The 13,595-nt window shown below is 47.8% G+C and overlaps 1 protein-coding gene across 1 annotated transcript in view; it reads right to left on the minus strand.

Moving 5' to 3' along the window:
• Nucleotides 1-3,604: 3,604 nt before the first annotated feature.
• The window catches only part of LOC139252378 (mediator of RNA polymerase II transcription subunit 28-like), a 33,083-nt gene continuing 23,092 nt past the window's right edge, over nucleotides 3,605-13,595 (minus strand). The window contains exons 4-5 of the mRNA XM_070873363.1: nucleotides 8,418-8,530; nucleotides 3,605-6,924 (exon numbers count right to left, since the gene is read on the minus strand). Coding sequence (XP_070729464.1) covers nucleotides 6,727-6,924; nucleotides 8,418-8,530 — 311 coding nt within the window. The 3' untranslated portion in view covers nucleotides 3,605-6,726. The remainder of the gene's footprint in view (nucleotides 6,925-8,417; nucleotides 8,531-13,595) is intronic.

Here is a 13,595-nt window from a genome sequence, read left to right on the forward strand (position 1 = left end):
GGTGATTGGGGACACTCCTGTAAACACCTGCGACCACTTCACAGCCCAGTGGGTGGCCAGCAGGTGCCTTTCACAGTTTGAGTAACCCCTCTCAACCTCAGTGAGGACCCTGGAGGAGTAGGCCACCGGCCTCAGCTGGCCGTGCTGCTGTTGCATCAGCACAGCACTTAAGCTATCCCCGCTGGCTGCTACCTCCAGGAAAAATTCCTCGCCCTCATCGACCGCTCCCAGGGCCGGAGCTTTCTGCAGCTCTCCCTTGAGGTGGGTAAATGCTGCATCACAGTCCTCATCCCACTCCCACTCCACGCCTTTGCGCGGGAGCCAGAGTAGGGGTGCTGCAATGGCTGCGTAATCCTCAATGAAGTCCCAGCAGTAACCGGTCAGACCCAGGAACGACCTCACCCCTGTAACTGTAGTCAGAGCCAGTAACTCCTGAACTGCCCTCCTCTTAGCCTCATCAATGGCTCTCTCCCCTGTCCGCACAGTCAGCCCCAGGAATTTTACCTCTGTCTGACCGATCTGTGCTTTCTTAGGGTTTACTTTAAAACCCTCCTCATGCAGCAGTCCCAACAGCTCTGCCAGCAGGGACCATGCTCTTCCTCCAAATCGGAGAATAGCAGCAAGTCGTCCACATACTGGACTAGCTGTCTGGGTCTGCTGAACTCTTTCAGGCAGTTGGCCATACATTGATGAAAAATGCTCGGGAAGCCCTGGGGAAGACAGTTCCAGGTATATTGCTGTCCTTTGAATGTAATGGCGAATTTGTACTGGTCCTCCCACCGCAGCGGGATGGACCAGAACCCATTCGAGATGTCCAGCACCGTAAAGACGGCTGCGGGCGCGGGGATGGCTGTGACTAGGTCGGCTACGGCTGCCACTGTGCGCGTACAGGCAGGGATATTTTTATTGAGGACTCGGTAGTCCACCATGGCCCTCCAAGAATTGTCCGTTTTCCTAACCGGCCAAAGTGGAGAGTTCACATGTGTGGCTATTGGTCACAACACTCCCTGTCTGACTAGAGATCCCAATGCGACCTCTAGGTCTGCTTCAGCCTCCCTGGGAAAATTATACTGCTTCTGGGGCTTAGACATGGGGTCCCCATCTACTCTGACCTCGACACCATTTACCCGTCCACAGTCATGCTTATGCCTGGCAAATGCTGCCAGGTTGGCCCGCACAAATGCCTGATAGATCATCGGGGTGCCGTCTACCAGAGCGCCGAGGTCATATCCCTCCTTCGGCTTTACAGTGCAGAGGGAACCCTTCCCCTGTTTCCCCTGGATGACTGCTGTACTTTCCCCCTCCCCGGTGTCAGCTGTGCCCCACAGACAGTGGTTCCTCAGGTCTACCAGAATTTTCTGGCCGCTGAGGAAATCTGCCCCTAGGATCCTTTACCCACTCCCTCCCACGGCAGAAGGACACATTTCCACATGGTGTGGAGGGTGCCTATGTGTATCTGCAGTGGTTTGGAGAAGAAGCCCTTGCGTTCTTCTCCAGTGAAGCTGGTTAGGCAGTAGGGGATCCCACTGGATAGGGGTGAGGTGGTCAGGTCGTCTACATGAACCAGGATGCACGAGGCCGCTGTGTCCAGCAGATACTCCCCCCGGACCCCCTCAACCCCCATCATGACACGTGGTCTGCTCCACGCATCATAGGTGACCGGGCAGAGGTACACGGGTTTCTTGGGGTCTAGTCATTGGGGGGTGTTGGTCTGGGCCTGAAGGAATTCGCCCCCGGTCACAGCTGCGACCTTCCCAGTCTGGGTAAAGAGTGCCTGCAGAGCCGCGAGGAGACCCTCGAGTGGGGCGGCAGGGCTGGGCACAGCTCGTGGCCGTGGGGACTGGGGCTGAGGTTGGGGCCTGTGGACCTCTCTTTTTCTGCCTCGGATCCTGCCATTCCCTCCTCATGTGCCCGTCTTCCCGCACCCGTAGCAAACCCCCTCTCTGTCTGCCGGCCAATTCCCTTCTTGCCTCCACTCTCTCTTATCAGAGCCGGGGCGGATCTCACACACCTTCCCCTTGGTGGGTTTCTCCCCACCCCCCCGATTCTGCCATTGCGAAAAGAGAGGGTCAGCTGCCTCAGCACTGTCCCCTCTGTGGCTTGGGGGTCTCTGAAATCGAACCACAGGTTGGCCTGGGCACGCAACTCCGGTAGGCTGTTTGCCACCAGTGCACGCAGCCAGCGACCACGTCGGTGTGCATCCAGCTGGGTTCTGTCCAAATTCCCCCCCACTGGTTTCCTCATACACTGGCCACAGTCGATCAGTGAATGCCTGGGGGGGGTCTCCCCAGGTCTCTGGACAGTGGCCTGTACCCGGTCGAACGGACAGCCATCGTTCAACCGCATGGCCTCCAGGATATCCTCCTGGAGAGCGGCCACTGTTCGCTGACCCCTCTTGCTCTCAGCAGAGAGAGCCTGACACAGGGCTGTGTCCAGTGAGAACAGCAGCAGTTTTCTCCGTTCGGCCTCATCGCAGTAATTTATGTCTCCTACCTGCTCTACTTCCATAAAGTGAACAGAGGAGTCTCCTTTTCGGGTAAGTTTATTCACATGGGCCACCATCTGCCGCAGCTGGGTCACACTGTGGGGAAGCACGTATTGGTTCTGTAGGGGACCCTCAGCCTGACCCACTGCGGGTGGTCCGAATCTACTCTGCCTGATGGGGCACATTGGGGCTGGTCCCGAAGGTTTAGATTCCAGCATTTCACCCTGCCTCTCCTCCGGGATCCCCAATGGGGCTGTGGGAGAGGGCCTGTAGGATTCTTCCTCCCTATCCTCCTCCCCACAGCCTGTTTCACTATGCTCCCCCTTCCGCACCTCAGCTGGGCTGATAAGGCACACCACTCCTTTACTGGGTGCCTTGCTTTCAGCCCAGCCAAGGGCTTTTGCCTCAGCTAGGGCCAGAGCTTTGGTGTCAGGCCGGGTGGGGATTCGAGTCTCGGGCACTACCAGAGCTTTTGCTCCGGCTAGAATAAGGGCTGCTTTGGCTTCAGCCAGAGCCAGGGTGAGCCAATCAATTTGTTCCTGAAAGGAACGATGATCCGCCTCTGCCCTGCTGTGGCACGCCTGAAACGCAGCTTGTAGCTGGAGACTCTTATCCTCTCCCAACCTTCCCTGGTTCTAAGCCTGGGCAAGTTCCTCCTGCAGTTCCCTGACGTAACCTTTTCCCTCAGTTACCTGGGACTGAAGGTACTCCCTGTGGTTGCGATAGCTTTCTCCATCTCTCTCTCGTTCCTGCCTCTCCCACTTTAAATCCTGATCCAGCTTTTCCCTTTCTTTGCTGGTCTTTTCCACTGATCTTTTATGATCTTTACTCTGGGTCCACCTGGCTGCTGCATCCTCAGGCCATTCACCCCTCAGCAGCGCCTGCACTCACTTCCTTGAGCAGTTTATCCTTGCTGTTACATACCTAGCAATCCTACCCTCCATTTTATACTACTCTCCACCAAGACCTACTGTCTCTTCACCTTCATTCAATGCACGTCCTGCCGCGGTCACCATTGTAAGGGGCGCTTGGGGTGTGGGTTCGAATCCACACTCCCCTGAGGTTCTGTACGGACGATTTATGAGGATGGGTGAGTAACGAGGCACCAGACACAGTGGGTAAGAGTACAAAATGGCTAATGTTGTTTATTTAGAAAAGTAAACACAAAGAGAGAGGGCATAGGAAGAGGTCATAAATAGCAGTAATGGCACAATCTCACTCAACAACACGAAAAATTCTCGCAACAGGGAAGGGGAAAATAAGAGGTTAAAACATTCCACCCACACACAACCCACCTCCCACTTCCACCCTTCTTACCAATTCCTATCCTAAATTGAGTCTGTGAGGGGGTTTGGGCGATACTCACAATCCTATCAACTCCGGGGTTCTGGGGGCACTTATTTCAGCTCGGGGTCCCTCTGGGGTGGGTTTTACGTTGTTGGTCGGTTCGGTTTTCCTCCTCGATGTTGTGTCGGTTTCTTTTATTTGCCTCTCGGTTGGCTCCTAAGCAAAAAAGCTGCTGGAGTTAAGCACACCTTCCCCAGAGCGAGGGCCTGTCAAGAGCTGACTCAACTCCCCTTTAACTCAACTCAACCACAACGAAAACTGACTCCCACCTTCTTAACTCAACCCTACAACTCAGTGCAAAAAGCTGACTCCAACCTCCAAGTGTGTTTTTGCAGCTTATCTTATAGTCCGTTCATCTTCGCGCCAAAACTGCATGCCATTGTCTTGGGTCTTCCATGAATAAAATGGGGTGTGAATGGCACTTCGATGTGTATCGATCTGTCTGAAATGGAAGATTAGCCACACCTCCTGTATCCTGTCACTCGCTGATGGGGTGAATGATGATTGTTCACTATCTCGACAGAGGTGCCACTCTGTCTGGGCTGGCCAAAATGATTGCATCAGACCTGTGGGCCTTTGTTTAATTATTCAAACTGATACCCTTTGTGTTGCCTTGTGTTTTACTGGGGTGATTTTGCCTGAACATGTTGCCTCTTGTGTGAGGGTGTTACACAAAAAGCTGGAGAAATGTAGTTTTAAAAATATAAAATTGGCTTGTATCCATTTTCCTGGAAGAACCGAATGTACACTCTTCCGCCTTACGGTAGCTGGCTTATCCCCCGTCCGGTTCTGTGCCCCTGCAACACTGTCTGTTACTGTACAGCGTGGCCAGAGTTCCATCATCCTCCACGGTTTACAGGCTGTTGGCTGCAGTTGGTCATTTTAAACATGGCATCTTCCCATTCTCCCTGCCACGTCTCCGTGGTTGGTTTTGCAGAACCTTACAGACAGGGCATTTCTGTCATCTCAAACTTACCTGCCATCTATTCCAGCAGCATCGGTGCCCTTGAATAAATCTCACCTTGACACTTACAGTCCCACCACAATCAGCCCAAACACTATCACTAAACACACCAGCATCACTACCAACACCAACCTTCTCCACAATCACCTGATGCTGCACAGGACACAGGGCATCAGCACTCAACCACATTGCTTCCCGGGAGGCCAGTGATGGCCTCACCATAGCCACATTTACTTCACTTCATGCTGTACATTCTGACTGCCCCATGATGCTCCAGGTTGGCACCACCCCACACCAGTTCTGCAAAGCGTCCCTGCAATGTTCAACCCATTCCTTTCACTCATCACCATTGTGAGAACCCTCGAGAAGATGCACGGTCACTTGCTCTTACCATTCCAAGCACCAACAGAAATCAGCCTCCCGCATTACTTAAGATAGTGAATTAGAGGGGTCTGTACTGAGTGATTGCAAGGTATAAGCCAGCAGGTGGTGAAGCCAAGGACAGTCCAGGAAAGAACTCAGCACAATGCTAGCTCACTTCCTAGCTCTGCTGAAGAGAACATAGATAGAGGAGGGAATTACCATTTTTTTTGCTTTACATTCTCTTACAGCCTCTCCATTAAAAAAATTCTATAAAGTTTACCTGCAGTTTTTGAAATTTGACCTCTAGCTTTGCTTCTAATAATTTTTAAAACTCGGCAAAAACTGCGACAAGCTGAAGAAAAATATTCCATCAGTGCACCTAACTGAACAGTACTGATGTATCCTGGGTTGCACTTCAAAAGTACTGAGGTTGTGAAAGTGCAAATACAAGTTATTTTGTATTCAGATTGTCCAGTTACAGCGTATCAAATTTATGTAGAAATTTCCATTATAAATACGGGCACAGGAATTTATAATGGAAATAGCTGACTCAAAGAATGTTCCAGACTTCTGAAACTCGAAAGACAGACAAAAACTGCAACCTTAAAACAGTGCCTTGTAACTTTATGGAACCAACTAAGCCATTAACCTGGCATTTCTCACCAGGATCCTGCAAGCTAGATGCTCACAGATTTGCTTGGTCTTTATAGGTGTGTGAATTACTTGAGTTAGGGATGAGAGTGAGCAACCCTCAAATTAGCTCATACTTCTCCAAGTTCTCAGTCAGTCACTCTGTCCCTGGTGATAGATTCCAGTAATGTTCCCACAACTGATGTTAAACTGACAGGTCTGTTGTTTACTGGTTTCTGCTTCGCTCCCTTCTTAAATAATGCAGTGACAGTTGCAAGTTTCCAATCCAAAAGTCACAATTACCAAATCGAGAGATTTAAAATTAATCCAAAAGCCCAAAAATCGGGGCCCGATTTAGATTCGAAGGTACATTTTTTTATTTTACCCCCAGGTACACAAAGTTGTAGTGCCACGGAGGTCTCAATGTCCAAGTACAATTCTACCAGCCAAATGCTGCCTCCTTCAAAGGCTGCTTGTTGACGATGATTACTGGTGGGACTAGGTTACTACATTCTGCAAGACATTTAACACATTTACTATTAAAAAAATTATAAATGTGATAAAAAACTTATCTAGAATAAATTTCAATAGCATTATATTTTGACTGCTCAAAAAACTAGACATTCTTCAACATAGTTAGTAGCAATACACTATTTGCCACAAACATCTAGTATTTTGTACACAAAGTTTTATCATATCAATCATGTCAACAATATAATTACACATTTTTTCACAGAGAATAACTGCTCTGAAGATGCATGTATCAGCAATTTATACCCTGCAGTTCCAAAGGTTGTAATTGCAAAGTGATTCAGTCACTGTACATAATACTCTTGGTGCCATTCAAGAGGTTAACTGGAACTGATTATTTTGGGGGGTGCGGGTGTACAACAGTTAAGATGAAACTTCCTGACACCTTGGCCCATGTGTATAATTTTCACGTTTGCTTTAGTGGAGCTGGGATATTTGCAGATGCTTGTTCAAGATAGGCCAACGGTCCTTGAGCCAGGTCAGCTGATTTTTTGGGCTGTACATTAATATCTTCCAAGACTTGTTGCCAGTGGCGCAGCTTACTTAGGTGCTTCTGGATCAAGGCCTCCTTTCTCTGTAGCTCATTTTTCAATTCTGAAACATCCTGTAAAACAATATTAAAACAAATTAAGAACCTTTCCCAAAAAAGTGAATTCAATGCTTAGACTTTAAAAAGGCACAATGTGGTCAGAAATTTATAGTTAATAAAATATACATTGAGGCAAAAGTTTCTGAAAAAAACAGTTGAGCAGTGCCAAGCAGTGGAACTGGTAGGTCCATGGCACACATGCCGCTTGCAATTGTTAAGTTAATAGTAGCATTTGGAAAAGTGTAGGCCACCCCACTGAGCAAGGGATGGGGGGAAAATGGATGCAAGAACCAGTGATACAACAGTTAACATAGTTAAGCTACTCGCTGGGTTTTTTGCCTTTGAAAAGTGCAAGAAAGTTCTGCACGAAATATTTTTTTTTAAAAGAGAAAGAGCAAGAGACACACACAAAGCGCAAGTGCGCACGAGGGAGGGAGACTAAGAGCCCGAGGGAGGGAAACGGTGCGTGCCCCCGAGGGAGGGAGAGAGAAAGAAAAGGAGAATGTACAAAGAGAAAACACACAGGGCAATGATGCAATAAACAAGGGTGCCCCAACTGCAATGTAGAAGTTGTTGCGATCTGACCCCTGAAGCACTATCTATAATAGTCAAATGGTTCCAAAGACCATTGGCATCACACTTTTCCCAACCTGTGTGTAGTCACTCCACCAGTCTGCCACACATTTTCCCTCAGTTGAAGTACTTTGTTGCCTGGAGAACCACAGTAACGGTGAAGCAGGATTTGGACACCAGAATTGATTAATATAGGAACAGGAGTAGGCCATTTAGCCCCTCGAATCTGTGCTGCCATTCAATGAGATCATTGCTGATCTGTGACCTAACTCCATAAACCCACCTTTGCCCCACATCCCTTCATACCTTTGGTTAACAAATATATATCAATCTCAAATTGAAAATTAACAATTGATCTAGCATCGAGTGCTATTTGCAGAAGAGAACTCCAAACTTCTACCACCCTGTGTGTGTAGAAGTGTTTCCTAACTTCACTTCTGAAAGGCCTTGCTCTACCTTTAGGCAATGTCCCCATGTCCTCGACTCCCCAACCAGCGGAAATCGTCTTTCTCTTATCCCCTTAATATCTTGAAACCTTCAATCAAATCACACGTAACCTTCTAAATTCCAGGGACTATCACCCTAGTTTGTGTAATCCCTCCTTGTATTTAATCCTTAGAATCCTGGTATTATTCTGGTAAATATATGCTGCACTCCATCCAAGGCCAATATATCCTTCTTAAGGTGTTGTGCCCAGACACAATCCAACAAGTATTTCTCTTTCATAAAAGATTATATAGGCTAATAAGAAAAGCCAGCACTTCTGCCATCATTTTATATCCAGAAATTAATAACTCCATTCAGCTTTATTGTGGATCCTAGTAATAAAATACCCATGACTCAATCCCCAATTGATTTTTCCGTCGAGACAACTTATCCAGAAAGAGGAAAGAGAAAAGAGAAATATTAAACCACAGAAAATAAAGTCCCTTCACCTCTTTTATGACTTGTTCAGGTTTTTGAACAGCAAGCTGTAGCCTCTTCTGAAGAAAGAAGCACTCCGTTTGTCTGGCAACATCCAAAAACTTTTGAATGCATTGCTCTACACCTGTGGCAAAATAAATGAAGACATTCACAAAAAATATGCCATGTTGTTGGAAATTTCATAATTTGAATCGAAATGCATCTAAATCTGCATCAATAGCAGAACTGAAAAGTGAAAAATGCCATAAGATGGTAATAAGATAAACTTTCTAATAATTTAGTTATCTTTGAGGCTCACACCCTTTTTGCTAGATAAATCTCTTCCATATGCCTCCATTCAAAGCCTGTCCTGCTGTGATATGTTGACCAAGCGAGGAATCAGTGCTTTTCTTGCTCGAGGAAAAGATGTCAAGGAACTGCGACTAGCAAGCAAGCTTCCATACAATCACAATCACTAAGGAGGTGGTACTCAGTAAGATAATGGGACTAAAGGCAAATAAATCCCTTGGACCTGATGGTTTGCATCCTAGGGTCTTAAGAGAAGTAGCAGCAGGGATTGTGGATGCATTGGTTGTAATTTACCAAAATTCCCTGGATTCCGGGGAGGTCCCAGCAGATTGAAAAACTGCAAATGCAAAAAAGGAGGAAAACAAAAAGCAGGAAACTATAGACCAGTTAGCCTAACATCCATGGTTGGGAAAATGTTGGAGTCCATTATTAAAGAAGCAGTCGCAGGACATTTGCAAAAGCATAATTCGGTCAGGCAGAGTCAGCATGGATTTCTGAAGGGGGTCATGTTTGACAAATTTGCTGGAATTCTTTGAGGATGTAACGAACAGGGTGGATAAAGGGGAACCAGTGGATGTGGTGTATTTGGACTTCCAGAAGGCATTTGACAAGATGCCACATAAAAGGTTACTGCACAAGATAAAAGTTCACAGGATTGGGGGTAATGTATTAACATGGATAGAGGATTGGCTAGCGAACAGAAAACAGAGAGTAGGGATAAATGGTTCATTCTCGGGTTGGCAATCAGTAACTAGTGGGGTGCTGCAGGGATCAGTGCTGGGACCCCAACTATTTACAATCTATACTAATGACTTGGAAGAAAGAACCGAGTGTAACGTAGCCAAGGTTGCTGACGATACAATTATGGGAGGAAAAGCAATGTGTGAGGAGGACACAAAAAATCTGCAAAAGGACATAGACAGGCTAGGTGAGTGGGCAAAAATTTGGCAGATGGAGTATAATGTTGGAAAGTGTGAGGTCATGCACTTTGGCAGAAAAAAAAAATCAAAAAGCAAGATATTATTTAAATGGAGAAAAATTCCAAAGTGCTGCAGTACAGTGGGACCTGGGGGTACTTGTGCATGAAAACACAAAAGGTTAGTATGCAGGTATAGCAAGTGATCAGGAAGGCCAATGGAATCTTGATCTTTATTGCAAAGGGGATAGAATATAAAAGCAGGGAAGTCTTGCTAGTTATACAGGGTATTGGTGAGGCCACACCTGGAATACTGCACACAGTTTTGGTTTCATTTACGAAAGGATATTCTTGCTTTGGAATCAGTTCGGAGAAGGTTCACTAGGTTGATTCCGGAGATGAGGGGGTTGACTTATGAGGAAAGGTTGAGGAGGTTGGGCCTCTACACATTGGAATTCAGAAGAACGAGAAGTGATCTTATCGAAATGTCTAAGATTACGAGGGGGCTTGACAAGGTGGATGCAGAGAGGATGTTTCCACTGATAGGGGAGACTAGAACTAGGGGGTATAATCTGAGAATAAGGGGCCGCCCATTTAAAATTGAGATAAGGAGGAATTTCTTCTCTCAGTCGGTTGTAAATCTGTGGCATTCGCTGCCTCAGAGAGCTGTGGAAGCCGGGACATTGAATAAATTTAAGACAGAGATAGACAGTTTCTTAACCGATAAGGGATTAAGGGGTAATGGGGAGTGGGCAGGGAAGTGGACCAGAGTCCATGATTGGATCAGCCATGATTGTATTAAATGGCGGAGCAGGCTCGAGGGGCCGTATGGCCTACTCCTGCTCCTATTTCTTATGTTCTTATAAGAAATAGGAGCCGGAGTAGGCCATTTGGCCCCTCGAGTCTGCTCCGCCATTCAATAAGATCATGGCTAATCTGATCATGGACTCAGCTCCACTTCCCTGCCCGCTCCCCATAACCCTTTACTTGCTTATCGCTCAAAAATCTGTCTATCTCCGCCTTAAATATATTCAATGACCCAGCCTCCACAACTCTCTGGGGTAGAGAATTCCATAGATTTGCAACCCTCAGAGGAAATTTCTCCTCATCTCAGTTTTAAATGGGTGGCCCCTTATTCATGGGGCTCGACTTTCCACTTCGATCGCTAGGGCCCAAAAAATGGGCGATGTTCCAGCCTTAGTGATGTTTCAGCTCTCAAGAGCGCCCATTTTTCAGATTACAACTTTCGGCTTTTTTTTCCGGAGATAGCCCAGCGATGTGAATTGGGCCTTAACGATGCGAAATGGGCCCCAGCAATGTGGAAGGCAAAGCGTCTCTAGCAACGGCCTTTCTGCACATGCGTTTTTTTTTGCAAAAGTTGCCCACCATTTGGGAGGTCAGGAGTCATCCAGGCATGCGCAGAAGGCAAAGGGGGGTGGCGGGGTGAGGAAGAGAGGAGAGAGAGAGAGAGAGAGAGAGAGAGAGAGAGAGAGAGAGAGAGAGAGAGAGAGAGAGAGAGAATCAAAAAAAGATGTCCAAGCACGAGTAGCCCGCAGAGAGTGGGCAGGAGGGCAAAACCGTTTTCCGACGAGGCCAACGAGGCCCTCGTCCAGGAGGTGCACGCAAGATGGGGCCAATTAACCCAGGGTGCACGTGGGAAACCTCCATCCCGGACATATCGGAAAATTTGGGGCGAGATCGCCGATGTGATGTCCTCGGTGTCCGAGTCGAAGGGATCGGACCAATGCCGCAAAATGTGGAACAGCTTGGTTCCTTAGGCAAGAATAAGTATTAAATGGATTTTAAATTGTAATGATCCACTGAATATGTAAATCTACCAGATTGAAATTAAGCTGGGTATGCTTGCATAGATTCCCTGCTAAGATTTGGACAGGGTTCTGAACCTGCGCCCATTAATTCTAATTTTCGCAGTCTCTTTTTGGGTTACGTTGGTGGATGGGGCATGACTGAGCACTGAGGGGTCTGGTCACCTTCACCCACACTGTCAGTCTCTCCAGCTGCTGTCACTTAGTGACCCAGCCTGGACTGGGGAGAGAGCTGCCCTGGCTCAATGTCTGCCCTGGGACACTTAGGGACATTAACTCCCATCATTGCCGAGCTCACCAGCTGTCCTGATTCCCATCCCCTGCCTCACCCCCCCCAGGGGCCCTTCATGGAGATTGTAGTGGAGATGTTTGTGTCAAGCATTAGATCCCTAACGCGATCTTTGTTATAACCATGCACCAATTGTGGATACAAACCCTATTAGCATATAACATTGGAAACTGTTGTCTTTCCACGATAGTAGCTAATCAATTAGCTTATGCCATGCTCTTGTCACGTTTGCAGAGGAAGATATCCAAGAATTGGGCTAAGCGCAGGTACACAGGAGGAGGCCCTGCCCAGCTCAGTATCCTAACGGACCTTGAGGAACGTGCGGCAGCACTTGTGGGCACCCACGGTCGCTCGGCCACCACCTGTGGTAGTGCAGATCCCTCCCTTACGTCACGTGAGTAATGTGTAAAGCAATGGTAATTCAAAGTAATGAAACGGTATTTCATTATAATATATGAATGATGTCATGTTATGTATGAGGCTTCTGTACTACTCTCAGGTTAACAACTTAAGAACATAAAAGAAATAGGACCAGGAGAAGGCCATCTGGCCCCTCAAACCTGCTCCGCCATTATAAGGTCATGGCTGAATTCCACATAAATGTACTACCATATGATGTAATAATACGTAACGCCTCTCGGTTCCCAATTATTGCAGTACTGTTGTTCCTCCTACGTATGCCAGCGCAGTGCAAGAGTGTGTACCTTCTGTTCTAATAAGCTCAATTGTGTTTTGCAGGTCACCCAGCTCCAGAGACGCAAAGGGAGGCCGCACCTGCAGCTGCCCCATTGCAAGTGGTCATAAGAATTAGGAACAGGAGTAGGCCATCTAGCCCCTCGAGCCTGCTCCGCCATTCAACAAGATCATGGCTGATCTGGCTGTGGACTCAGCTCCACTTCCCCGCCTGCTCCCCATAACCCTTAATTCGCTATTGGTTAAAAATCTATCTATCTGTGATTTGAATATTCAATGAGCTAGCCTCAACTGCTTCCTTGGGCAGAGAATTCCACAGATCCACAACCCTCTGGGAGAAGAAATTCCTTCTTAACTCGGTTTTAAATTGGCTCCCCCGTATTTTGAGGCTGTACCCCCTAGTTCTAGTCACCCCGACCAGTGGAAACAACCTCTCTGCCTCTATCTTGTCTATCCCTTTCATTATTTTAAATGTTTCTATAAGATCACCCCTCATCCTTCTGAACTCCAACGAGTAAAAGACCCAGTCTACTCAATCGATCATCATAAGGTAACCCCCTCATCTCCGGAATCAGCCAGGTGCTGAAGAGATCACCAAGCCAGAGGAGGATGATGTTATGGAAACAGAGGAGGATTCCCCTTGCATCCCTGTGAATGTTGTACCTGCGGCCACTTCGTCTTGGAGAGAAGTAGCGGGCCCAAGCGGCTTGCAGCAGGCGACTCCAAGGTGTACAGTGCCCACGCCGACTCCACGGAGGTTGAGTCACCGAGGTCGGCACACACTAAGATGGGCTGATCGCTATGAGGACATGACCACACTGTGCAGGGAGAGCGTCGCTATAAGTCGCAAGCTCCTCCAGGCGTTTGCTGGGTTGACGGGGAACATTGTCAGGATGTCCGCTCGCATATCAGAGGGTATGGAGCGGATGATTGTGGCAATGGGCCAACAGACCCCGCCATCCATGCCTTGCAGCATGCGATACTGTCAGGAGACGACACTGCACTCCAAGGTACCGTCCCAACAACCGTCAGCACAGATGCGAGTCAGGAGGAAGAACTTCCTTGTGGCTCAGAAGTCAGTTCATCAGAAACGTCTTCTCCTCCTCCACCCCCTGAAAGGATTCTGCCACCGTCACTACCCCCACCACCACCAGCCCTTGAGGTCATCTACTGCAAG

Source organism: Pristiophorus japonicus, unplaced genomic scaffold, assembly GCF_044704955.1.
Source record: "Pristiophorus japonicus isolate sPriJap1 unplaced genomic scaffold, sPriJap1.hap1 HAP1_SCAFFOLD_461, whole genome shotgun sequence".
NCBI lineage: Eukaryota > Metazoa > Chordata > Chondrichthyes > Pristiophoridae > Pristiophorus > Pristiophorus japonicus.